Consider the following 25,601-nt stretch of genomic DNA (forward strand, 5'->3'; position numbering starts at 1 on the left):
TGCAGCCTCTTTAAAAACCTGCTCTGGGAGGAGGGAAAGATACATGAATGGGCAATGGACTATTGCTATAGACCTGTTACCCTTTCAGTAAGCAAGATTCATCAATTATTGACCAAACTCTCTTAGAGAGAGGAGGCAAGGCAGCAGGGGAGAGAGGGTGGGAGCAGGAAAAAGAGGAAGAGAAAGAGAGAGAGGGAGGTCAAGAGACTTAACCGACGAGAATAGAGAAATGAAAAAGTGATGTTGAGAAGGGGCAGACGCTGAAATATGGGTTGTCTGACAGGAATCTTTATTTGTTTCTGATGTTGAATTGTAAAGGCATACCATTTTTTACTTAAAGCAATTTATTTACATATTACTTCAAATGTACAGTGGAAATCTCATACAAAGTGATTACAATGCATTTTATTTTGGAACTGTAGGCGGTTTATGGGTTTATGTCAAATCATAACTTAATTTGCTTAGAAACATAATAGTTTGATAGATTGGAACCCTAAACCTAAACAGCAGCAATAATCAATAATCAGCAAAAAGAAATCTTACTTGAGAATATTGTCTATTTCTTTATATTCAAAACTATATTAATCCATGGCTAGTATGTGAATTACTGGCCTAGGGAGAAATAAAACCATAAGTAAGCTTTTTTATATATATGGTTCCCTATTCTAATAATATCTATTTTAGCAACATCATGCTTTGTAACATGTCATGTTTCTACCCAACACACTGTCCTTACAAGTGCTTTTAATTTGGGAAGTTCTCATGAATGCGTTCATGCATTGCTACAGCACTGAGACATAACTTGTAGAAGTTCTTCTGAAGTTCTAGAGCTTCGTGTTATGCGGCTTTCTGGAATACCAGATTCAGAACAGCTAGGAAACAGGCCAGAACCTCTTCTTCACAGAAAGCATGCAGTTCATCAATTTTCTGCTGTATTGCTTCATTCTTTCTCAGGTAATTCCAGTAGAAATCTCTGGGTTCTTGCCCATTCTTGTGGTAGTGTCGGATCACCATGATGGCCCTGTCAGAGGTGAAGCCTTTTGTTTGTTTTGCTACCCTGTTTAAGATGTTCATGTAGGCCTGAACCTGATAGCAGTACTCATGTGTTTCATTCAGGTGTGCACAACGACCCCCATTTTTTGGTTTAGTGAAGACTTTGCTTATCATATCTCCAGTGGTTCCTTTACACTCAATCACCATTTTTTCACTTTTTTCCCCTTTTACTTCTGCTAAGAAGTCTAGTCTTCCAGAGATGAATCCGAACTCTACTTTGTTACCTTTGGTGTACCTCACTGTCCTGTTTGTGCCATTTTCATGCAGCTCATGGTAAAACTTGAGGCATTCACGTTCATCTGCTGGGTTCTGCAAATATTTGCCGAACCTTTGTGGAGAGGAGGTCGTCCAGAGAGCTGACTCATCACAATAGTCTCTGTTCTCAATGTCACGGACATTCACTGTCACACCTTCAGAAATGTTTGCAAGATTGTCTCCAACATCTAAATGTCTCCAGCTCCTTGTCTGTGTTGTTGCATACATAGCGGGTGTGGAGATGGCCGTTGTCTTGTATTTGTCTCTGAGCCTGAATCCACTGCTTGTGTTTGATGCATTCTTGCTCCATTGTACTCTTAGATTTGCTTCTGAATCTTCTCTTTTTTCAAAGAAAATCATCACTGTGATTTCAAGAACATTTCCATTGTCTTTCAGTGACAGTGAGTTCTTAAGTTCCCGGCAGCCAAGACGTGGAATGCTGTTAAACTGAAGCTTGAAGTTTTCCAGCTCTTTTACAATATCCTGGGCTTTCTGAATGATGCCTGCATTCTGTGATAGCCTGATGACTTTAGGATTCAAAACACCGTTGGGCAGGTTAATGTGGAGTGACTTTAGAAGTACTAGGTAGTCACTTACTGATATTCCACTGGGGCGGGTGCTAGAGCTGGTCACCAATCTGGAACCAGGCTGCGCTTTGTCATGCAAAAAAACCCTAGACTGGTGCCCAAATCCTGGTTCCGAACTGCTCCCAACTTTGGCATCAGTCCCATTGGAAAAATTGTAAGTGACATCCAGTTGTGGTCCTTTAGTACGCCTTTTTACACTCACGTGTTCTTTTAGTAAGTCTTTATGTCCCTTTGCTTCATTGTTCATCTGTTCTTCGGAAGTTGTCTTTCCAGCATGTCCTAAAGCCTGATTTTGTGTTCGTCTTTCATTCTTCCCACATGTATTTCCAGAGTAGCCGACCTCCATCTTTATTTTCAGTTCTAGCTCATCAACATTACTCCTTCCCTTCTGCTTTTCCAACCAATTTCCCCTTTTCCATTTCCCATCTTTCCCCGCACCAGCCTCCGCTTCTGTACAGCACACCCTGGATCTTATAGACTCCATGTTTTTGAATTATTTTAATTCTTTACACCTATAAAACACATTGAATTAATTATATGAATAATTTGAAATAAATAAGGAATACAACATATTTTATGATAAAGATTAAATTATAACGGAGATATAAATGTCTATTAAAAACCTGATTTAATGTTGTTAGGGGAAACCAACGCCAACACCTAATAAAGTCAGAGGCACTGAATCATCATTGGATCCAAATTATGACACCTGGAAATATGCATGCGTCACAACCTGTCTTGTGATCTCTATGCTTTATTAGTCCTTAAATTTAGTCTTCTTTTAAAATGTTAACACTTCGCTTTTGTTCAGTAAATAATGTTAATGTATGTTAACCATTTGTGTGTTTTTGTAATTATATCTAAAGCAGTTGTGTAGGTAGGCTACATCTATTTTCTTACTTGTCCTGACAGTACTCATATAGCCTATAACTAACATATATAATAAGTGTCTTCTCGAAAAATAGTGGAGAAAATATATACTTACTGAGGTTTTCATCTGGTTTAAGCGGTCAAATCATGTCGAGACTTCATCTGCATTATGGCTACATGACTACCTGTGTTTGTGTCATCAGGTGATCAACGGAATAACAGGTCTGTCCAGATTGCAAATGAGGCTTTGCCACGTAAAAGTCTTTTTCAGGCACACTGTCATTTCCTATCCAGCTGATTGCATGCGTGTTCAAATTATGTTCTTCTTTTTGTAAATCAAGTATCAGTGTGAGTCATACAAAAATAACTGAAATAATCTTCTTCAAAGTTGGAATTTCTGTATTAAAACTGCATTTAAAACATCTTTAAAAATAATAATACTATTTTAAAGAAAATCTAATCAAAATCAGTGAGGCATAACTGACAGAAATGTGACTTAAAAAAATCAGATAGAACTTTTATGTTAAAAAAGGTCATTTTATTCACGACAATTGTGGTAAGAAAATTATACTCTTAAAATTAAAAAATGCATTGTAAATTATAAATAATTACCTTAAAATATTTAAAAACTTTTTGTAATTGTTGTGTAATGTATATGCTATAGCATATACTCGCATGTTTTAGGCTTTTTACTTTATTCACCAGTTGATATTTTTTATAAATAAATAAATACAGTACACACATAATATATTATATTTACTTGTTATTTATATCAAAATCTTTGATTTCAAATTCAAGAACTTGGCACTGATAGTTTCCAATTCGATTTTTAAACGGTTTAATCTCTAACATTATCCTATGTATGTACAGAAGGCAGATAGATAGATAGATAGATAGATAGATAGATAGATAGATAGATAGATAGATAGATAGATAGATAGATAGATAGATAGATAGATAGATAGATAGATAGATAGATAGATAGATAGATAGACGGACGGACGGACGGACGGGCGAGACTTTTATTATGTAATTAAGACACCGCTGCAGACTTCTATCTGTAACGTCATTTTTGGCGCCGGAAAAAGAATAGTAAACAGTACGGGGGGCGGGGCGGTGTTTAATCGCTTTTTTTTAGCCTCATCACAATCACCGTTGTTTGAAGAATTCCAGCAATACTTAAAAAAAAAAAAAATAGCGGAACTATATTACTTCGATAACAGGCACTGTGGACTCAACGTTTCCAGGTGGTTGTTTCCATTACGAGAGGGGGAAGCAAAAACAGTGCCGATCGCAGAGAGGTAAAATTATGTCTGTTTGGCACTTTGGGAGTCGCCAGTTCGCCAACATTTTTGCAGCAGCAGATGAGATACTGGGAGTGGACATTGTGTTTATTTTCACCCTATGCAATACTTCTGCTCATAGACATAATTTAGTAAATGCTTGTGCATGGTGTTATTTTGTCTAGTAATCTTCGCAACTTGCTAATGCGTGAATGTTGCACAGAACTAATGCAGCAGCACATCGATCAGCCGCAGATGACAGATAACTAAAACCGCTTTTTATTCGTTATTAATGTTGTGTATATTAAACTACTTGATATCGGTGCATTATTTTAAAGATGTTCCATCTAAAAAATGTTAAAGACTTCGGGGCTCTTACAAGTTAACATGTCTGTGTGAAAGTGTTCAAACGACTTCATTGTTTTTATTATAATCAGCTGTTTTAATTCATATTTTATGAAACAGATAAACATAAGATTGTTTCCTATTCTAAATCGTTTGTTTATGCATATTTTTCTCTGGTATTCTATTACAAAGTTTGATTGACTGGTCGTCCATCCAGTGAGCATGGAGGCAGGAGAAGACCAGACCAACTCCAGCTCAGCCAATAGCACTGCAGCATCAGGGGGAAACTCCCGCCCCCCTCAGATAGCTCAAATGTCTCTCTATGAAAGGCAAGCTGTGCAGGTGGGTCACAAAGCCACTGCAAATGAGATTTACTGCCAAATTGAAGCTTAGTTTAAATCACTTATTCACCTCTGCCTCGGTATGACTTTGAATGTCTTGATTTTTGTGAAATGTAGTAAAAATGTAGTAGTCTGTATGACTGGTCTTAAATATGTTTCCAGGCACTGCAGGCATTACAGAGGCAGCCCAATGCAGCTCAGTACTTCCAGCAGCTGATGCTGCAGCAGCAGATCAACAGCGCTCAACTCCACAACCTGGCTGCTGTGCAACAGGTCTGGCTAATTCAGTCAATCATCTCAAATCCACACAAAAATGATTAGGTAGATTAGCCCTGGTGGATTATGTAAAACATCCAAAATGATTCTTTAAAAAAAATGTATCGGCTTTGTAAAATTAAAAGTAAAATCTCAGCCCTATCTGGTTTACTAGAGTATTCATCATCTTTACCTGGTCTGGTAAATTAAGTAGACTACTATTCAGAAATTTGGGGTCATTATTTAATTATTTATTTTTTTAAGAAATTAATACTTTTTTTCCAGGAAGGTTGCATTAAATTGATCAAAAGTGTTGGGGTAACAGCTTAGGACCCAGGACCAGTAGTGAAAAATGAAGGTCAGGAGTCAGATTAATTAAAGAAAATTTTACTGAAGAATAGTTTGCAGTTTCATCAGCAGAAGCCAGCTCAAGAGGAGTTCGTAGGCCGCACTCCCTCCAACAGTCTCCCCGCCTCCGTCTAACGTACATACAATTTTCTGAACAGTTATACTGTTTTCAAGGTCTAGACACGTCATTACTGCCATGTGGAATGATTCTGATTGGTTCTAACAACATGCAATGTAAGCAACTTTCCACACGTAGACATATATCACTAAAAATGCGTGGACTTGATGTCACCCAGGCCCAGATTAGTCCCTAGTGACCTCGGAGGTCATAGAAAAGACGCCTCCAAGTCTAGAATCGTCTGCTGAAAGGACCATCTCCAATACTGGATCTGCACAGAATCATGAGACGCACACACAAAGCTCCGCAGAATAGCAGTTTCCATCAAGGTCGGAACATCTTAAAGGGTAACTAAACCCTAAACCAACTTTTTTTAGTTAATGATCTGTAATACTGGGGCTTTATTAATGCTGTTCATTGATTCGAGTAAATGTTTTGACATTTGAGTATAAAGTGTTTTAATTCTATAAAATATGGTGTAAAACCGCCAAAGTGCTGCCCTCTTAAGGTTGAACGGTGGCTACTGCAGTTGAATTTTCCTTTTGGACGTTGTGGTACATCGTGACGTAGGATGGTACCTCCAACGGCTCACTATCCGCGCCCCTGGCACGAGCTCACCACGCCCTCAGAAATGTTTCCCCCAATCACATGATGAGAACGGCTTCACTCTAGTATGAACTGTCATGTTACATGAAGTGGAAACATTATGAATGAAACTCACTTGACACTTGCTTTAACATTGTATTGAAGAAAATACGGTTAAATAATGAAGTTGTCAGTACACGTCAGGCTTTTCTTGCGATTTTATTGCCGCCCGTCATGTGTACAGATAATTTTCATACATGAGACGCGCTTTCAAACCCTGACACGCAAATGGTTGCCGCGGACGCAGATAGATGAGGTCGGTTCTCTTGCGCGGCTGCTTCACTAGCATCGTCGGCATCGGGAGTTAACGCAGTTTGAGCAGCGGCTCGCATTGATAAGGCTCCGGGTTTATGTCTACAGACAATCCACCCTCCTCCACTTCAGGTGAAGGTAGGAGAAATGACCGCTCTGTTGCAAAGCTGGCGTCACTCCAGTCATTCTCCATCTTTGCGACTCGCGAGTCTGACAGCTGTCAATCAACCCGTCCCTGCGGGTCTCAGGTGCACGCCCTCCGCTCAGCCCCGCCCTCGGTTCGTCCCCTCTGTCTCCGCTGGGCTCTGCCCACTTTTTCAGCATTTTTTGAAAATTGCCAGTGGGTGGAGTTAAGCTCTGAGCAGGGGTTTAGTTACCCTTTAACTAACTATCAACAAAGCACTTCTCCAAAACAAGCTGATACTACATTTAGTTCAGAAGTGACTTTATTCTATTTTATAAAGAAAGAAAAGTATATCAAAGAGGTACATTTCTCCCCAAAGAGTCCCATAGCTGTGACATAGATGATCCCAGGGGTCACTTTAGTAAGACATACAGTTAACACATGCTGAGCACTCTTCACTCCCTGGGGTGTTATTACAACACCAAGGACAGTTGCCTGTCAGCACGTCTTGACACAGACACCAGAGCAGCACCTAAATAATCTGGATTCAAAAGCACAGAGCAACTAAAACACTACAATATCCAAAATCACTCCTTGAATATAGAGAACTGATTTATCAAATGTAGGAAATGGTTATAACTTGATTATCATTAATTCTTATTTTAATATTGAACATAAAATCATTCTTGAAGGATATGTGTCTGATGAAGAGACAAGTGATGTTTGGCTTGACCCTTGACCCTTCAAAAGTAACAGTAAAGACATGTATAATGTACAAAATATTTATATTCCAAAAAATTGTGTTCTTTTGAACTTTCTATTCATTGAAGAATACAGAGAGCAGCACAATAATTAAGCAGTTATTTAAGCAGCACAACTGTTTTCAAAATTGATAATAAGAAATGTTTTTTGAGTACCAAATCAGCATATTAGAATGATTTCTGAAGGATCATGTGACACTGGAGTAATGATGCTGACAATTCAGCTTTGCCAAAAGAAGAAAACTGTTAAACTTAAAAAATTTCACACTGATACTGTTTTTACTGTATTCTTGAATTCAACCTCGGTGAATATGACACTTTCAAAAACATAAAAAATCGTACCCACCCCAAACTTTTGAATGGTAGTAGGATCATGTTTTTCATATGTGCTTTATTATGAATAAGTATATCTTATATTCAATATATTATATATAAGCATTGTTTTGCATCAGATGTATGTATTACAAAAAGTAATAATATTACTAATCATGATTACCATTATTATTATCATTCAATGAAAAAAATATTCTTTATTTTAGGACAGGTTCTTATGTTTGATGTTGCTAATTAAAATGCACCACTCTTTAAAGATTTGATACTGCTTGTATAGTCGTTCTGCAAATGTTGTTTAGAGATTTCCTTTTTATATTATCAGGCAACTCTTGCAGCCAGTCGTCAGTCCAGCTCTCCCAGTAACAGTGTCTCTCAAGCTACAAGCACAGCGCAATGCACAGTGAGTCTCTGGTTTTAAATCTATTAAATAAGTGATGGAAATCAAGTCAAGTTACCTTTATTTTTATAGTGCTTGATACAATACAGATTGTTTCAAAGCAAACAGAGTTCAATTAGTCTGTAAAGCAACTTTAAAAAGAAAATAAGTGTTGTTCCTCAGCTGAAGTCAGTTTATTGTTGATTCAGTTCGGTTATAAAGATCTTCAATTATTAAATTAGTTCAATTCGGCTATAAAGCAGCTATGCAGAAAACAGTGATGTCATCCTTCAGCTCATTTCAGTTCTCACCTGATAGTGTCAGTTCAGTCCGATCAATAATATTGTTGAATATTAGCAAGCCAGAGGCGACAGTGACAGAATGGAGAAAAAAAAAACTTGGGAGAAACCAGGCTCAGTCAGTTCTCCTCTGGCCAACGAATGAACATGGTGTGGTTTAATCACAAGTCAGAAAACAGATAAGGGATTGTTATCATAACTATGTACAGTATGTAGGAGTATCTAAGTCTAGTATCTAACTAAGTATGATAACTATGCTCAGTTTATGATTCTCTGTTTGTGCACTTGAAGGATTAGTTCACTTTAAAACGAAAATAAGCCAATGATTTACTCACCCTCAAGACATCCTAGGTGTATATGACATTTTTCTTCCTGATGAAAGCAATCAGTGTTATATTAATAAATATCCTGACACTTCCAAGCTTTATAATGGCAGTGAACAGGAATATCCATATTTAAAACGTTATAAAGTAAAATATTTAGCTTCCGCCTGACCACCTTCCGTACTCAGCTTACGAAAAAAAAACATTGATTTGCTTCTTAAGACCTTTATTAACCCCCCGGAGCCAAGTGGAGTATGTTTATGATGGATGGATGCACTTTTTTGAGCTTCAAACTCGTGAGCCCTGTTCACTGCCATTATAAAGCTTGGAAGCGTCAGGATATTTATTAATATAACTCTGATTATGCTCCTCAGAAAGAAGAATGTCATATACACCTAGGATGGCTTGAGGGAGAGTAAATCATGGAGTAATTTTCATTTTAAAGTGAACCAATCCTTTAATGCATTTGATGATCATTTTGGAATGTTTTATTAAATAAATAAAAGCTGATCTATGGTGTGCTTTTTTTTAGGTGAACTTAAGTACCACTTCTGGTGGAGGGACCATGTCAAACCCCCGTCCAATAGGACCTGCCACCCTGGCAACATCAACAGCCCTTAGCCAGTCAGTTTTGTTAGGTGGAAACTCTGGTGGACAGGGTCAGATGTACCTCAGAGTAAGTGCCTTGTCATAATGCTTAAATCCAGACCTAGACCTAATTTATGTTTTTACAACGTCATAACAACAGGATAAAACTGTTTACCTGGTGAATGTTAGTATAATGTTTATCCAAGCTCTCTCTTTTCCTAAGGGTGTAATTTTATTGGTCTTTTCACCACACAGGTAAACCGCTCTCTCAAGACACCTCTCGCCCCTCAGCTCATTTTCATGCCTGGTGGTACAGCAACAGCTGCTGTGGCAACGGTTGCCCAACCCCAGCCCCAGCAGCAACCCCAGCAGACGCAACAGGAAACGACTCTCACATCCTCAAGTAACCAGTCAGACAATGATCAGGTGTGACATTTGGCCTTCTGAGTCATATTTGTCTCTACTTTTACACTGTGTCCTTATCTGGCACAATGTAGTGTAAATCCTATTTCCTAAACATCTTCACCATGCAACAAGACATTCCCGTGGTCGCTTGGTTTTTGTGTCTTTTCTTTTTCAACAGTGAACTATCATGCCACATTTATCAACACTACAAATCTAGTAGTTTTTCATATTTTCATTTTGTGCAAAAAATGAATTAATGCTGCAGTGAGGGTGTTTCTAATACAACGGCTGAGGAATTGATGGCAAATTTGACATCTTTCTCTCTTCTGACTGCTGTTTTTTGGAACTTTGGAAAGTCATGGAAACGCTATAACAGATTCTGTCTTTTGCTACTGGAGCAAATGGAAATACAAAAATTATATTTGCTGTCCCGTTTACCGCTATAAAAGCTTACCAAACTATGACGACATCCGCTTCTTTGAACCCCGGAAATGTGAAAATGGTTGATTTAAAAATCAAATATATTCTTACTGCCTGTAATTCTGTTTTACAGAATTTCACTGTCAGTTTTGGAAGATGAATTACTTGTCTGTGGAAACCTGTCATATTAGACCATAGTGTTGAGATTGTTGTTGAATTGTGATGTTGGTATACCCTTCTCCATTTCACTCTTTTCATTGTTTTGCCTCTTGCATAATTTCTTTTGTCTCTCTTTTTTTAGGTACAGAACTTGGCAATGCGTTGCGTGTCCACTCCAAGGGTGGCTACTGTGAAGACAGAGTTTGCAGACAGGAAGGAGACGAGTGGTGAGGATTAAAATTAAGATATTATAGGTCTCAACATGTTATTTCTGCTTGCCCAGTTGAGCTAGTAGTTCAGATTTCCGCTTGCCCTGTCCACACACAAAATATATAAATGTTATCTCATTTCAAAATGTATACTAAATGTATTATTTATTATTCACGTGTATATCCATTTAAAAGTAAGTAAGGTTTTGACATACATTACAAGGTTTTTGGATTTATTCCATGACAGAAATAATTTTTTTAATGCATTTAAAAAAATATTAAAATAGAAAACAGTTATTTAACAGTTATTTTCATAATACTTCATAGTATTAATGTTTTACTGTATGTTTTATTGCAAAAATTCAGCAAAACAATTCTTAATGATACTACCAAGGCTATCACAAGTCATTCTTTCAATTTCTCTCTCTCTCTCTCGCTTTACAATACGTCAACCAGCTAGATCATTTTCCTTATCTGAAAAAATATTGCATAATATTTCAATATTGAGAATTATTGATCATGTCAAAAGAAAGCAACTGTTTGTTTGCAAGCTATAAAAATTAATGTACACTAGGGCTGTAATCTCCCAGTCGATTAGTCGATTATTGGTCGATACGTTCTGGCTCGACCAAAATTCTGATTGGTCGATTTTTTGCCGCGTTCATTTAATCAGTTTTGCTGCGTTCATTTAATCAGTTTTGTCGCGCCGCGTTCATTTCGTCAGGTGGAAAGCACTAATTGCTAATGGGGGTGTTTTGAGAGCACCCCTGTTTCACAGGTAACAGTCTGCCTTCAGAACACCCCCATTGTTTTCACTTCTTTTGGATTAGCCCAACCCACTGGCGAAGAGAAGTCTCTCACTGGTCCTTTGTGTTTCATTCCCCGCTGGCTCAAACGTACACCCAAAGTGGTAAACTTGAGGAACGCCCATCAACATACACATGAGGGGAAGCGTCACAACACCGCGCTATTAGTGGATCTGTACCGTCAGTTTTGCCGCGTTCATTTCATCAGTTTTGCCGAGCCACGTTAATTTCATTAGTTTTGCCGCGCCGCGTTCATTTCATCAGGTGGAAAGCACTAATTGCTAATGGGGGTGTTTTCAGAGCACCCCTGTTTCACAGGTAACAGTCTGTCTTCAGAACACCCCCATTGTTTCACTTATTTTGGATTAGCCCAACCCGCAGGCGAGAGAGACAGATTGAAGAAGGCTAGTTTTCTTGTATATTATTTATTTAATTGTGAGAGCGTTTTTTCTGCTCTTGATCTGGCTTGTTTAATAAATATTCCTTTTTTATTAAAGAGGACGTGCCTTTTGTGTTTAAGAGTAAAAGCTTTAAGTTAATAGTCTATTCGTGTCTCAGCCGCGAAGCTGAGCTCAGCTGACTGAGCTCATGTTTGAGCTGCACAGAGCGGCTGAAATGAGTGTCTGTCAGTTATTATTATACATATGACAAAAACAATTGTCTAAATTATGTTGCATATTCCTCAAAAGTTCTTGTGATGATATCTAGTTAACAACACATAGTGCTATATTTTCGGAAGTCATAGTCTATGATATTGCGCAGGTGCATGCGATGCGACGCTGTCAGAGCCGACAGACTCGTGTGTCAGACTCATTTCAGTGCAAAATAATCAGCTCAAAAACTATTTAATATACAGCAAATAGCCTACTAGTTTTTTATGTTTATTTATAATTAATTTAGGGAGACAACAAGGCTACCAAGTACTGCGCACAGTGTGCAGCTTATTCATTTAAGTTTTTTTTTTTTCCTAACGTTATTTTAGTCGATTTTTAGTCGAAAATTTCAGGACTTCAGTCGACCAAGATTTTCTTTGGTTGATTACAGCCCTAATGTACACGGTCAATCGTTATTGTTTTTCCTTTCCTTTTCAAATTCCATGTATGGGTCTCCTGCAGTCATTTCCAAATGCACCGACTATGAAATTAACTTTAGTTTCTCTATCTTTCTCTGACTTTAAGGTTCATTCCCACTTAACCAGCAGCCTCAGACTCAGCAGCAGTTTGGTCAGTCAGCCCAGCAGATCCAACCACAGAATCAACCGCTCGCCAACACCAAACTGCAAAACTACTCCACCACCAATCCCAGTATGTCTGGCCTCACCGTGAAGGGCGCGAATCAATCCGCTGTCACCCCACAGCAAGCAGGAGGTTCCTCCAACCCTCCGTCCTCCTCGCCCTCCCCCTCGCTCCCTCTCTCCCAGCTTCTCCTTTCTCAATCTGGCTTGTGCCAAGCTCGAGGTGTACCAGCTGCTGCGGCCACCGTAACCCACATCCTGGTGCCCACATCCAATGTTCCCACATCATCTCAAGGCTATCCGATGGGCACGATGGCAAAATCCAACATGACTGCCCAGACGTTAGTGGTGCAGCCACTCCAGCAGACGGGAGTGAATCTGAGCTCAGAAAAACTGGGTCATGGAACGGGGCATGTGCCCATTCAACCTAAAACGGCTCAGGGGCATCGCCTGCCAGTGCAGATGCCCCCTCGTCACCCACCGCCCATTCTCCCAGCACCACCCAACAACGGCCAGGCCACAGGGGGCCATCACCCACCCCACGTCCCAGTTCAGCTGGTCGGCGCAAGGCAGAGCACGCTAGGAAACTCCCAGGCATTAGCAGTGGCCCAGGCTCGGACCTGTTGCGGCCAGCAAGACGCCACAGCTGTCGTACCTGGCAATAATTCGGGTAGCAATGTTGTTACAATGATGACTGCAGTGGAAACGGCCGGAACCGGCATGTGCCTTAAAACAACCCAAAGTGCCCTCCCAATGTCTCAGATGCAGAACAATCAGAGCGCAGGGATGAGTCAAGGCAATTCTTCTTCAGTCGCACACTCAATGGATGGACAGAATAACTCTGGAGACTCTGTGTTCGTTCAGTCTGGACCAGCTCAGGTTTGTAGATAATGGGTGAATTGTATTTCCTCATGGGTGTGTCTATGCTGTGACACTTGTGTGATCTTCTTTCTCTCATAGACAAAGCCTGTGATTGGTCCATTAAAAAGGAAATCAGAATCTGATTTACCCCATGAGATGTCAACCGAGACCATCAATGCAAGTCCATTAATGCAAGACACCGCCCCTCCTCTTTCACCAGCTCCCTCACTAGATACAGGTGAGCCATAGGAAAGGGATAGTATGCCTGAGATGCAGTGTTTCTTATAAATTGCTTTTTTGTAATGGTAGAGCCCCTGAAATGCTCAAAATTATACACTACCGTTGAAAAAGTTTGGGGTCAGTAAGTTGTTGTTGTTGTTGTTTTTTTAAAGAATACTTTTATTTAGCAAGGACACATTAAACATTAAATTGATCACCAATAAAAGTAAAGGCTTTTTTGTTACAAAAAAATTCTACTTTACATAAATGCTTTCTATTCATCAACAAATTCTGAATAAAATGTATCACGTTTCTCACAAAAATATTAAGCAGCACAACTGTTTTTAACAAAATTATTAATAATAATAAATGTTTATTGAGCTCAACCAGCATATTAGAATGTTTTCGATGTTTCGAAAATGTTTCGAAAGATCATGTGACACTGAGCACTGGCTGCTGAAAATTCAGCTTTGCATTAAAGCAATTAATTACATTTCAAAATATATTAAAATAAAAAAAGTGTTATTTTAAATTGTAAATCTTCTGAATTTTTTGTGTTACTTTAAAAAAATGTTTTTGGTCACATATTTGAATGGCTAAAGGTTTAATTCATGCTTTTTAAAATGTATTTTTAAATATCATAAACTTAAAAAAAAAAAAAAAAAAAAAAAAAAAAAACCTCCCTGCAAATTTGTATCTTATCCTACATAATATCAAATGAACAACCAGCCAGTCATGATTACAGATGCGCAATATATCGGTTCCATATTGGTTATAATCCAGCTTAATGGTCGATACTGGATATTTAATTGCTCATAGTCAATTCCCTCGTATTTTTATATTTAGATTACCTTTGCCGTGATCTAATAACACTCACTTAAAGTTAATCTTTAAAAACACTATATTATAATTTATGACTACTATACTACAATTTATTATCTGTATGAATAGCAGTGTTTATTCTTCTCATCTGTCTTTTTATTAACATTTTTGCTCTTCTGAACAATCAGTTTCTCCCTGTTTTTTCTTTTCTTTTCTTATTTAGTCCCAGAGATGGCATTCTCCTCTCCTCCTACTCTCTCTCTTTCTCTCCCTCTTCCTCGTGGAGGAGGACATGGCGATCGAGCACCAGTCCCACAGGCTGTTGTCAAACCTCAGGTTCTCACTCACCTCATAGAGGGCTTTGTTATCCAGGAAGGAGCCGAACCTTTCCCTGTGAGTCTCCCTGCTTAATACAAATCTAGTGTTTTATGGAATGGCAAAATGTGTTTTCAGACCACTGTAGAAATATAATAAAGCTGACAGGAATAGAACACACATGAACTTTTCCTGCTGATTGACAGGTGACTGGGCCAGTGAAAGACCTTCCTGTGGCTGTTCCACCCATCCTACACCGAGAGAACATCCGTTCTGATAGTGAGTGGTTGTGTGTTTCAAAGCTTTGTGGAAAAACTGTTTTAAGTTGTTGAGACATTATTTATATTCTCTCTCTCTTAAGTTACACATTGTGTCTATATATCGTTTACAGAGTTAAAGTGTGAATACTGTCTAAGGTTTGCACCAGCCAACCAGTTCAGACGATCCAAGCGCTTCTGTTCCAAAACCTGTGCCAAGAGGTTAGACCAAAATCATCCCATATCATTGATAGATTATTAAAAAGATTAATAGATTTTTTTTTAATAGAAAAAAAAAAAAAAAACCTTCCGGACTTTTTGATTTAGGTACAATGTCAGCTGCAGTAATCACTACCGTGTTAGTAGGGGTCTTGAGGGTGCAGAACGGCCACCAGGGAGCCCTGTGGTGCAGGATGTTATTGCTAGACGCAGGGGGCCTCGCAGGAGCAGCTCTGAGATTGCCTGTGCTAAAATAGCAGGCAGGCATCTTCCCGTAAAGGTGAGATAATGGACATTGTCATTTCAGGTCTGTATGATTTTTTTTAATTATTATATTAGATTTTTAAAAATGTTTTATTATTCAGCAAGGATGCATTGAATTGACCAAAAGTGACAGTAAAGACATTTAAAAATCTTAATATTTCAAATAAATGTTGTTCCTTTAAACTTTCTATTCTTCAAAGAATCCTGAAATAAATGTATCAGTTTCCACAAAAAAAAAATAAGGAGCACAGTTTTCAACAATGATAAGAAATGTTTCTTGAACACTAAATTAGCATATTAGAATGATTTCTGAAAGATCACGTGACACTGAATACTGGAGTAATGATGCTGCAAATTCAGTTGTGCCAAAAATATATTAAAATAGATGATCAATTGAAATCATATTTCACAGTATTATAGTTTTTTCTGTATTTTTGATCAGGTAAATGCATAAGAGATTTCTTTCAATAATGGAAAAAAAGATAAACCCTTACTGACCCCAAACTTTTGATCGGTAGTGCACACATTTTTGCAAAGTAAACTAAAGTGTACTGAAATTAAACATTTATGGTTTTACAGCTTCTTGATTTTAAATAATTACGTTTTTTTATGACTTTCTATTTCGCAGTGTCGTTCAGAATCTAGTCGATCTGAAGACATCTCCAGCTGTGAGGAAGAGGAAGACTTCTTCTCACTCTCTCCCAGCTCATCCTTCTCATGCCCAAGACCAACCCTCTGTGGCCCTCAGTTTGATGACACAGCACCAAGTGGCCTCCCAGTAGATGAGAATCACTTCTTATCTGGCAACCCTGCACGCTGGAGTGTGGAGGAAGTGTGTCAGTTCATTTCCTCTCTTCAAGGTCAGTGTTCTGATGCCTCACGTGATATGTGCTTTGTGTTCATCTGTACATTTACGATATTATTTAATGTACTCCTCCATTGTGACATCTCTTGTCAGGTTGTGAGGACTTGGCATCCCAGTTCCTATCACAGGAGATTGATGGGCAGGCGCTGTTGCTTCTCAAAGAAGAGCATCTCATGTCCACTATGAACATCAAACTCGGTCCTGCCCTCAAAATCTGCGCGTCTATCAACAGCCTGAGGGATTGAACGAAGGTTGAAGAGAAAGAGGAGTTGCAGGATTAGAGCTTTATACTTCTGTCACCAGCCTGAGAAATTGAAACTGATGAAGATGAAAAGACTTTAGATTTGGGAGGGAGGAACAGGAGAGAATGTCATCTGAAGGGTAAAATAAGTGATGCCTTATTAAAGGGATAGTTAATCCAAAAATGAAGATGTCAGAATTTACTCATGCTCATGTTATTCCAAACCTGTAATAGTTTTTTTTTCTTCTTTTAAACACAAACAAAGCTATTTTAAAGAATTGTATTAACCAGATAGTTGCCAACAGTTACCAGGTAGCCATTGACTTCCATAGTATTTTTTTTTCCTACTATGGAAGTCAATGGCTACCTTCAACTGTTTGATTATTAACATTCTTTAAAATATCATCTTTTGTGTTCAACAGAATAAAGAAACTCATACAGGTTTGAAATAACTTGAGGGTGAGTAAGAGATGACAAAGTGTTCATTTTGTGGTGAACTATCCTTTTAAAAGCAAATTATGTACCTTAGTATTTTTGTTTAGATGCGAAAGCCTGCATTATTAATGATATCGTTTTCAACGATGGCTAGATTGTACCTGACTAGTTCTCACTTTAATTTGTCCTGTTTTCAAAAACTTTGAGAAAAAAGATTGGAAGTGATTCTAAAGGAAAAATAGCACAAATATGATCATGTATAATCTTTAAATGACTAAATTGCTTTGTTTGGAGATATAATACTTCTCAGTCCTGGATTTTGATTGTGCTACATATGTAATATTAGGGACTTGTTCGAATGGGCATGTGAGTTTTGCGTTTGTTTTCTTGCGGTCACTGTAAATGTGTGGTCTTAGGTCAGTATGTTTGTGTCCTTTTGTGATTGACGGTTATTTTATACATATTAGTAATCAAAGTATGACTGATGATGATATTAGAGACAGTAATAAATGTTATTCCTGTAGTGTTTTTGACTATCAGCGTCAAAGACTGGAATAAGTTGCCTTTCTAAAAATAACAGTATGTTGCAGACAGCTGCATCTTTTTCCAGGGCTTCCCTTTTTACTCAATTAGAATCATCTGAGCATCGTTTCACTTCTTTTCTTTGGAACTTCTGTTATTTTTGGTTGATCAGCACTTGACTAAGGGATTGTCAGTTTTCTTCACTGTGCTATTTAGGAAGGTAATACAATTAGATTCCCATACACTAAATAACTTTAGTGGAGTATGTGACTCCTGCAGTCACTATGGCAACATAAATGGACATTTCAGCCATTAGTGATCTCATATTGCAGCTCTCTTTGTGTCCGTTCCTGTTTCACTGCTATTGTTCAGAGACTGAGAGATGGAAAATCTGGAGCTATGTTCTTATTACACAGTATTACTGAATGGAAGTAGATTTTGTTTCTTTTTTAAAAACCCAGACTGAAGGAGTGCTTGGATAACTGTTCCTAGAACAACAAATTGTTTATTTTTTTCTACAGTAGATGGTTGTAGGAAATGTTTAATTTGTATTAAAAATGGCATCAATGTTTTTGGGTACGGTTTACCAGCTTCATAGACAAGTATTAGTAGCTTCACCTGAGAGCCTTGCAGCACACGAGAGCAAGTATGATGAGGTAGTGTGAGTGTGAATAAAAGAGAGAGTGCCTGAGAAAGCTGTGTGCAGGTGATCTAAACATATCGCTGAATTTCTTTGTATGCATAAATATGAATAAAGAATGTGCTGTGACATTCACATCTCAAGTCTTTATTTCCTGTTTGGCTATGTTTCCCCTGTCTGTTCCAAATGTATTGACGGCTTTGTCATGGATAATGCACATTTTCAGTGAGTTTTTAATAAATATTGTGTAAAAACAAGGGTTTCGATTTCTGCATTTGCTATTGTTAAAGAAATATCTTTAAATGTATGTCTAATGTCAGTCTGTATTTATTATGGAGATTTTTCAATGACTGTATCGGCAGGTTACATCGTTATTATGCCAGTAGGTGGTGGAAACAGGTAATTGAGGAAGTGAATCAAGTTGTTCATTTACTCAACCGATTCGTTCAAAATCTGATTCATTTAGAAGAGTCTCCACGCGCGTCAATTTCGCCTTGCCTTTGTTTTGAAGTTTTTTCGTTGGATATTGTTATCTAAAAAAGTAAGTAAGTTACTCAATATTTAACTGTTATTATTGAACTGTTCTATAAAAATGCAATATAACACTCCCAATGTTGGTTTGAATAGAAGTATGGCTGTTATTCGGAACGATCGTGTTCGTTTGATAGTGCTTTAAAAAATATCAAGTAGCCAGTAATTTTCCAGTGACTTCCACAACACTGTTATTTATTATAATAGAGTAAATGTGCAAATGGACCTGCTATGACTGCATCATAAAACTTATCTGGTGGATCTCACTTTTCAAATAAGGTTACATCTTCTTGGTTCATTGCTTTAAATTCTAGTTTTCCACAGCATCAGCAGGTTCAAAAATATCTTACTGTACATTAAAAGAGTCCTTTGATGACATATAATCAGAGAATTTGGCAACATTAAAGAAAGTTGGCTTATATGTAACGTTAAGCATTCTTTAAAATACTTTACTTTTTTTAACATCAGTATCGCTGGTTGACAGTCAATTCACTGGAGATGCATAGTGTTAGTGTACACCCAAAACAAAATATATATTATTTTATGTGATGTATTTGTATGTAGAGCCATCTGGAGTTCAGAAAACAGTGTAGTTGCTGGATTCTGCATATCCCGCCTCCTTCAGATACTGTTCAAGATTGATTGGCTCAGGCACACGAAGAATACTGCTGTCATTGGCACTCTTCTCTCCAGATTGGAGTTTATGCCTGACCTCAGCCAATGAGGGGCGGTCGTGCTCCTTCCACTGACAGCAGGTTTTGATAATGGAGTAACTGGAGAAAAACAGTAGCAAATTAATATTTTGAATGTACAAAACAAGCACTGTATGAACAGTTTATTAAAATACAATAAAAATACAATATTTTATAAACAAAATTACAGTGAGTTAGAGCAGTTGTTTGGTTTCTTCAGTGTTTTGGCTCTCTGATGATACTGTAGAAGTTCCTTTGCAGGGATTTCAGCAAAAGGGGCCTCACCTGAAAGTATGGAAAGAGTGTAAAAAATGTGAGAAAGAATTTAAGGTAGATTTGTTAACCATTCTATCAGTATTTAAATCATATCAAAAGAACCAGACCGCAGACTCACCAAGAGTCACCATTTCATACAGCAGCAGCCCAAATGACCAACTGCAAAAAGAAAAAAAAGCACAAAATACAGATATTTGAATTGAAAGTGTTCAAAGTTGCTTTTCCTCATGACATGTATTGTGCTTTTTACTTACACGTCACTTTTTGGAGTGGCAGGTCTCTTGGCCAATATCTCGGGAGCCTGCCACTTTTTTCTTCCAGGATCTTCACTGTGATTAGCACTTTCTGCTGTCCTCGCATACATATCACCCAAACTCCAGAGTTTTGCCGTACAAATCCTGCTGACCAATACGCTACGAGCCTTGATGTTGCAGTGGAGAAGATCTTTGCTATGGAGAAAGTCCTATAGAGAGAGAAGAAAAAAAGATGAGAAGAAAAAAAGATGAGAAGATGTGTAGCCACGATATCCAACCTTGAAACTGTGCAAAATTTTTAAATTACACCCTAATTGGCCAACATCACTCACCAGTGCAGAGGATACATGTAAGGCCATGGTGAAGATCTTTTTCTCTGTCATCTGATACATGCCGTCTGGTCCAACATTATCCTGTTTGAGACAGGGTTATTATCGTTAAAAACTAAACTAACTACTTTTTTTTTCAAATAAACATTATTTGTAATCAATTGACTAGTCACTGGCTACTAATGTACCAGCAGACCTGTCAAACACTATAAACAGTGATTCTCAACTTGATTTGACTCATATTTTACATTGCCATCAAGCATAAACAACAGCCAAAACATGTCAACACATGGAACAAACAAGGAACCAAATGAATTTGCACCAAAATACCACCGAAGTTAATTTCGATGCACAACATTTGAGGCCAACTATATACAGGAAGCATTTTAAAACTTAAATATAAATACATTTTAACGGCAAGCAAAACTTTTAAGTCATTAAGCCACTTTACCCCTCGTTTGAACTAAAATGAGGGAACAAGTTATTATTTCATGGTAATAATATCTTGTTTTTTCCCCCTTATGTCATGTGCAGGGACTCATACCAATTTATTTTATATAATACATTTTTAATATTATTTTACTGCTAGTTTGCGCTTTTTTTATTTTAAATTTTAAATGTTTTGCTAATCTGTGCATTTTCTGAATCAGGATTGCCCATTGTCAGTGACCTACATTCTAAAAAAAAAAGGTTCTATATAGCACCAAAAATGGTTCTTGGCTCGTAATCATAGGGGAACCTTTTGAAGTGCTATATAGTGCTATTTGGTGCTATATATCTTCACCAGTTCCTTGACTAAGGTAAAGGTGCTATATAGCACCGCTAACTAATGTGCAATATAGCACTGCTACCATATACAGAACATGTTAAGATATGGTGCTATATAGCACCAAAAGTGGTTCCTCTATGATTACGACGAAGAACCATTTTTGGTGCCATATAGAACCTTTTTTTTTTTAAGAGTGTAGTCTCAGCCCACGAACAGCCTGAACGTCTGATGCATATGGGACACTTTTCTGGAAACACTTCAAGAGGTTCGAAGCCATTATCTGATTGGTTGAATTCTACAGGATGTCCGCGAGATGTGTGTGTTGCGTTCTTTAACGGTCTGCATGGAAACAAATGCCAAACTCCCTCTTGGAACTGTGTGCTTACCAGGATCAACTAAACGCTAGATTTTCAAAAGTATGTGAAATTTGCTGCTCCATTGTTGCAGTAAACTCTTGGGCGGTCCTCGACCAATGAAAGCTGCGAAAGAGTCCAGACCTTTTGCCGTCAATCTGAATGTCTGGCTACGCAAGACTATCAGTGACCTACCAGACCTGTAGGTTAAAGCTGTTACACACCAGTTGAGAACCACTGCTATAAAACATCCTGGTCCAACCTCTCACCTGCCTACACCTCCACAGGAATTCGAGCAGATCTCTGTTCTCCATCTCTTCAACAACAGTAATGAGAGGAGCCCGCAGGGATATTACTCCCAGAAGCTCGGGCAAGAAGGGATGAGGCCCTAACTGGGAAAGGAAGGCCGCAAAGCCCAAGAATGACTGACTTTCCTGGTTACTGGCTGAATCTGAAATATGAGAATGAAACAAAGGAGAGTGATACTGGAATTCAAGATCTCAGTCAAACATTATGATCATACCATAAACCACTCGGGTACCTTTAAGTACACGCAGCACCACATTTCTGTTTTCCATACGAGCCCTATAGAGTGAGACGGAGCTGTCTGACTTTAGAGAGTATGATGCTGGGAGAGGAGACACCCCTTTGAAGTTTTCTGGCAGTCGCTGGCGTGGAAGTTCCCTGGGCTTTGAGAAGGCTGAAGCTGCGGCCCCAAAAGAGCCTCCACCATCAATAAAGTCCACATTGGGTGCATTTAAGGAGGCACGGTCAAGCCTATGGGAGTCTCGAACTTGCGATGTAGGGTTGAACGTCCTGTAAGATGTAGTGTCCAGCGCTATTGGCTCACCTTCCAGAGCATTCAGACCCAGCGGAGCTGCGCAAAAGGAGATAGAATGAGGGCAAGAGAGATAGTTTAGGTGGAATGTGATGAATCAGAAGTATTAAAAAAGCAGAATAGAATTCTTAATCAAACATATTATTCATCAAATGTCAGGTATGTTTACTTAAATGAAGTCACTGAAAATCAAACCCATGCCATTTTGTGCAAACAAACTCACTGTGTAGAAAAGAGGTGTGCTGAAATGCAGCACCAAATATTTTCCTACGCCCTTGCTACGACGCACGCAAGCACAGTAGTTTGCATGCAGCAGTTACATTTAATGCCTGTATTATGTACAGACATTATATGTCATGTTATTAAGAAATATGTTTTTTATAGGGCTGTCAAAAGATTAACCGCGATTAATCGCATCCAAAATAAAAGTTTGTGTTTACATAATATATGTGTGTGTACTCTGTTAATTATTATTTATATATAAATACACACACAAGCATGTATATATTTAAGAAAAAAATACTATTTTTATATACAAAACATTTATATTTATATATATTATAGATTATATAAATGTATATACAGTATATACATGCAAATATTTCTTAAATATATACATGAATGTGTGTGTATTTATATATAAATAATAATTAACAGAGTACACACACATATATTATGTAAACACAAACTTTTATTTTGGATGCGATTAATCGCGATTAATCTTTTGACAGCCCTAGTTTTTTATGATCAACTTTTTATTAAGTTGTGAAATGTACACTTCCCTTTTGTTATGCAACATACAAGTAACAGTAACATGTATGTATGTATGCATGTAATTTAAAACAATACAAACTATATACAATAGCCAAAGCCTCAGAACATATGAAGTATATCTATATATATCTATATATATATATATATATATATATATATATATATATATATATATATATATATATATATATATATATATATATATATATATATATATATATATATATAAACATCTGCAAAAAAACTCACCATCAATGCCTTGCAAATTTCTCCTAGTCCTGGTTGCTCGACTGGATCCGGGTTGCATGCGATCCACCTTCTCAGGACAGAACTTCAGCAGTAGCAGAAACACCAGCGTGATCAAGAAAGCCATCAAAAACAACACCGGTACGATTATCACTTCCTGTTCATACACACGGATCTCTGAGGAAGCAGATCACATGTTGGCAAGGAATATGAGTGAGATGTTTGAAGTTTCAGCTTGCAACTTTGGTGACATAGTTGACTAATGGTGATGATGCCTTTTTGTTTTATCTGACAGACATGACCTACTCACCACAAAATGTATCTCCAGTTGGACATTCTGAATATGCAGAACTGGAAGCGGTCGCCATCCTGTGCAGAGACAGAATGTGGATTTAAAAGGTTGGAGAGTTTTTTTAATTGGCTATCTACTTGTTCACTAAAATAGCACTGTGTTGCAGGTTGATTTCCAAATGCGGAGAACATTGAAACGATATGCTGTGGGTTTGACCATTTAAAAAAATTAAAGCCTCCTTAGGATCTCTTATAATGGCAGTTTGAAACATTATGCTGAATTCTGGGTCAATGTAACGTGATCAGCATAAAAAGCCTTCGGGCAGTTGAGACGCATCTTTCTCATCATCAGTGTTCATCCCATGAAAAAAAGGGTTTCTCTGGAATAACCACAAAGAGAATGAGGAAAGGAAATACATTTCACATGTAAATATTTACTGTATACACAGGTCAAATTATATGTGTACATGATGATGGTATCTTGTAATTATATTTTCAAAAACGTTACACTGCATACTTGAGCTCTGAGTGCAATATGAGTGGCACTCATTTGTGAACAAACAGTGAACACACCCAATCTATTTTTTTTTCTAAATGTCAGTACAACAGTACATTTGCCATAGTTTGTGTGTGCTCATAGCTGTAATTGTCATCTGTGATGTGCTTAAAGGGGAATGTGTTTTTCTAGGCCTATAAGTGTGACTATTGTGTTTTCAGACTGTAAAGTAAAAGGCCACTGTTTTAGCTCCATCTCTGACACACACACGGAACAGCCTTTTTGTTTGGATCATGATGCTCAACCAGTTTGTCTGCATTTTTCATTCTCAAAGATTGCACAAGGACACGTCATATACATATAAAAACTCACAAAAGCAAATTAGATATATTGTAAATTAATATCTTTACTTAAGTGTATTTTAAAAGTGTATTTTAAATAGTGTTTTTAAAATTTTTCCAATACTTTTTTGCAGCAAGGATGCATTGAATCGATCAAAGAATGTTAAAAATAAATAAATTCTGTCCTTTTAAACTTTATATTCATGAAAGAATCCTGAAAAAAAGGGTATCACAGTTACCACAAAACTATTAAGCAGCACAACTGTTTTCAACAATGATAATAATAAGAAATGTTTCTTGAGCACCAGCATATTAGAATGATTTCTGAAGGATCATGTGTCTGCTGAAAATTCAGCCTTGACATCACAGGAATAAATTATATGACACAATATATATGTACATATAAATATAAAGGTTCTTTTAAATTGTAATATTCCACAAAATTTTGTTTGTTTTTTTGAACAAATTTGTACTGACCGCAAACTTTTAAATGGTAATGTATCTCTATAGTGCCTTTTGTCCTTCGTAATTTAGGGATGATTTGACATCATCAAATTTGTTCTGTGCGTTTTATAATACAAACCAATTTGCAATAAATGCATGAATTCGACACATAGGCCTGCCTTGTAAACACAAGCACTAAGTCGCGTCTTTCTACTAACCCATAAGCGCTGTGGTCATTTTGTTTGCAGGTCTCTACTGGCCTACCTGCTGGTCACTGTGGTTGTAGTTGATCTTACTCCGTGATGTTCAGTTTCAGATTGTCTCTATTCAGATAGTTTCCCATGATGAAAATAATATCCCATTGCTGAATACATCACTGCTGTATTCCCAGTGTTATGCAGTGTAATTTGTCCCTCTTATTCATCCCCTTCCTTGTTTTTAGAGAATTTCCTTACGGTGTACTGTAGTACTAAGTCTGCTTGTGTTTGTCTATGTCACACCTTTGTTGGTTACTTAGCTCCACCCTCCTCACCTGTGCTCCGTCTCTACATTTGCTGTTGTTGTTAACACCCTCCTTTACTGTATAGGGTTGCCAAAAACATAATTTACTCGTCAAAGGTTATATGCCAAGCCCTTTTTAGTGTATCACTTTCAGCTGTTAAACCCTGTGAATATACACATATCTAATGATTAAATGCTCAGAACCTGCCTCTACTATTTTTTGTATTAACTTAGTCATCTATCATGTTAAGCATGTGTGGCATTTTCTTTTTCCTGCATCAAACCAAACCAAAACCTGATTATCCAGCTCTTCAAGTTTTTCTAGGAGGGTCAGACACAACTCCTGACTCAATCAGTGTGCATTAAACAGCGTTAAAGAGGACCTGCGGGTTTACCTTTCACTGAGTGTTTATACAC

General features: G+C 37.6%; 3 protein-coding genes across 5 annotated transcripts; 1 reads left to right on the plus strand and 2 right to left on the minus strand.

Annotated features, from left to right (window-relative positions):
• Positions 1-269: 269 nt before the first annotated feature.
• LOC307138724 (uncharacterized protein) lies at positions 270-2,995 on the minus strand. 3 transcript variants are annotated; one of them, XM_079837254.1, is made up of 3 exons: positions 2,881-2,995; positions 2,519-2,604; positions 270-2,407 (listed from the first exon to the last, which is right to left on the minus strand). In XM_079837254.1, the coding sequence occupies exon 3, from the start codon at positions 2,377-2,379 to the stop codon at positions 838-840; it is 1,542 nt and encodes a 513-aa protein (XP_079693380.1). In that variant the 5' UTR covers positions 2,380-2,407; positions 2,519-2,604; positions 2,881-2,995; the 3' UTR covers positions 270-837. The 3 variants fall into 3 exon arrangements, with proteins under 3 accessions (XP_079693380.1, XP_079693382.1, XP_079693381.1); XM_079837256.1 differs by having other exon boundaries at positions 2,519-2,555; positions 2,881-2,974; XM_079837255.1 differs by lacking the exon at positions 2,519-2,604 and having other exon boundaries at positions 2,881-2,977.
• Positions 2,996-3,887: 892 nt separating this feature from the next.
• phc1 (polyhomeotic homolog 1) lies at positions 3,888-18,184 on the plus strand. Its single transcript, XM_079836206.1, has 15 exons — positions 3,888-4,066; positions 4,586-4,735; positions 4,897-5,007; positions 7,893-7,970; positions 9,101-9,244; positions 9,412-9,582; positions 10,283-10,367; positions 12,334-13,268; positions 13,350-13,488; positions 14,515-14,684; positions 14,813-14,885; positions 14,998-15,085; positions 15,191-15,362; positions 15,975-16,206; positions 16,305-18,184. Exons 2-15 carry the CDS (start codon positions 4,616-4,618, stop codon positions 16,454-16,456), a joined length of 2,670 nt encoding a protein of 889 aa, XP_079692332.1. The 5' UTR covers positions 3,888-4,066; positions 4,586-4,615; the 3' UTR covers positions 16,457-18,184.
• styk1b (serine/threonine/tyrosine kinase 1b) lies at positions 17,886-25,368 on the minus strand. The gene is made up of 10 exons (XM_079836207.1): positions 24,948-25,368; positions 23,422-23,480; positions 23,115-23,288; positions 21,795-22,130; positions 21,523-21,704; positions 20,135-20,215; positions 19,803-20,011; positions 19,667-19,707; positions 19,461-19,557; positions 17,886-19,353 (listed from the first exon to the last, which is right to left on the minus strand). Exons 2-10 carry the CDS (start codon positions 23,477-23,479, stop codon positions 19,158-19,160), a joined length of 1,374 nt encoding a protein of 457 aa, XP_079692333.1. The 5' UTR covers position 23,480; positions 24,948-25,368; the 3' UTR covers positions 17,886-19,157.
• Between the last annotated feature and the right edge of the window lie 233 nt (positions 25,369-25,601).

This window comes from Gobio gobio, assembly GCF_949357685.1.
Source record: "Gobio gobio genome assembly, chromosome: 15".
Lineage (NCBI taxonomy): Eukaryota > Metazoa > Chordata > Actinopteri > Cypriniformes > Gobionidae > Gobio > Gobio gobio.

Excerpts from the sequence above, each read along its gene's own strand:
- styk1b (XM_079836207.1), bottom strand. The coding sequence starts at position 23,479 with ATGGCGACCGCTTCCAGTTCTGCATATTCAGAATGTCCAACTGGAGAT. Across the intron at positions 21,705-21,794 it reads GGTGCTGCGTGTACTTAAAG|ATTCAGCCAGTAACCAGGAA; the intron begins GTACCCGAGTGG and ends CTCATATTTCAG. Across the intron at positions 19,708-19,802 it reads GCCACTCCAAAAAGTGACGT|TTGGTCATTTGGGCTGCTGC; the intron begins GTAAGTAAAAAG and ends TTCTTTTTGCAG.
- LOC307138724 (XM_079837254.1), bottom strand. The coding sequence starts at position 2,379 with ATGGAGTCTATAAGATCCAGGGTGTGCTGTACAGAAGCGGAGGCTGGT.
- phc1 (XM_079836206.1), top strand. The coding sequence starts at position 4,616 with ATGGAGGCAGGAGAAGACCAGACCAACTCCAGCTCAGCCAATAGCACT. Across the intron at positions 9,583-10,282 it reads ACCAGTCAGACAATGATCAG|GTACAGAACTTGGCAATGCG; the intron begins GTGTGACATTTG and ends CTCTTTTTTTAG. Across the intron at positions 10,368-12,333 it reads AGACAGGAAGGAGACGAGTG|GTTCATTCCCACTTAACCAG; the intron begins GTGAGGATTAAA and ends TCTGACTTTAAG.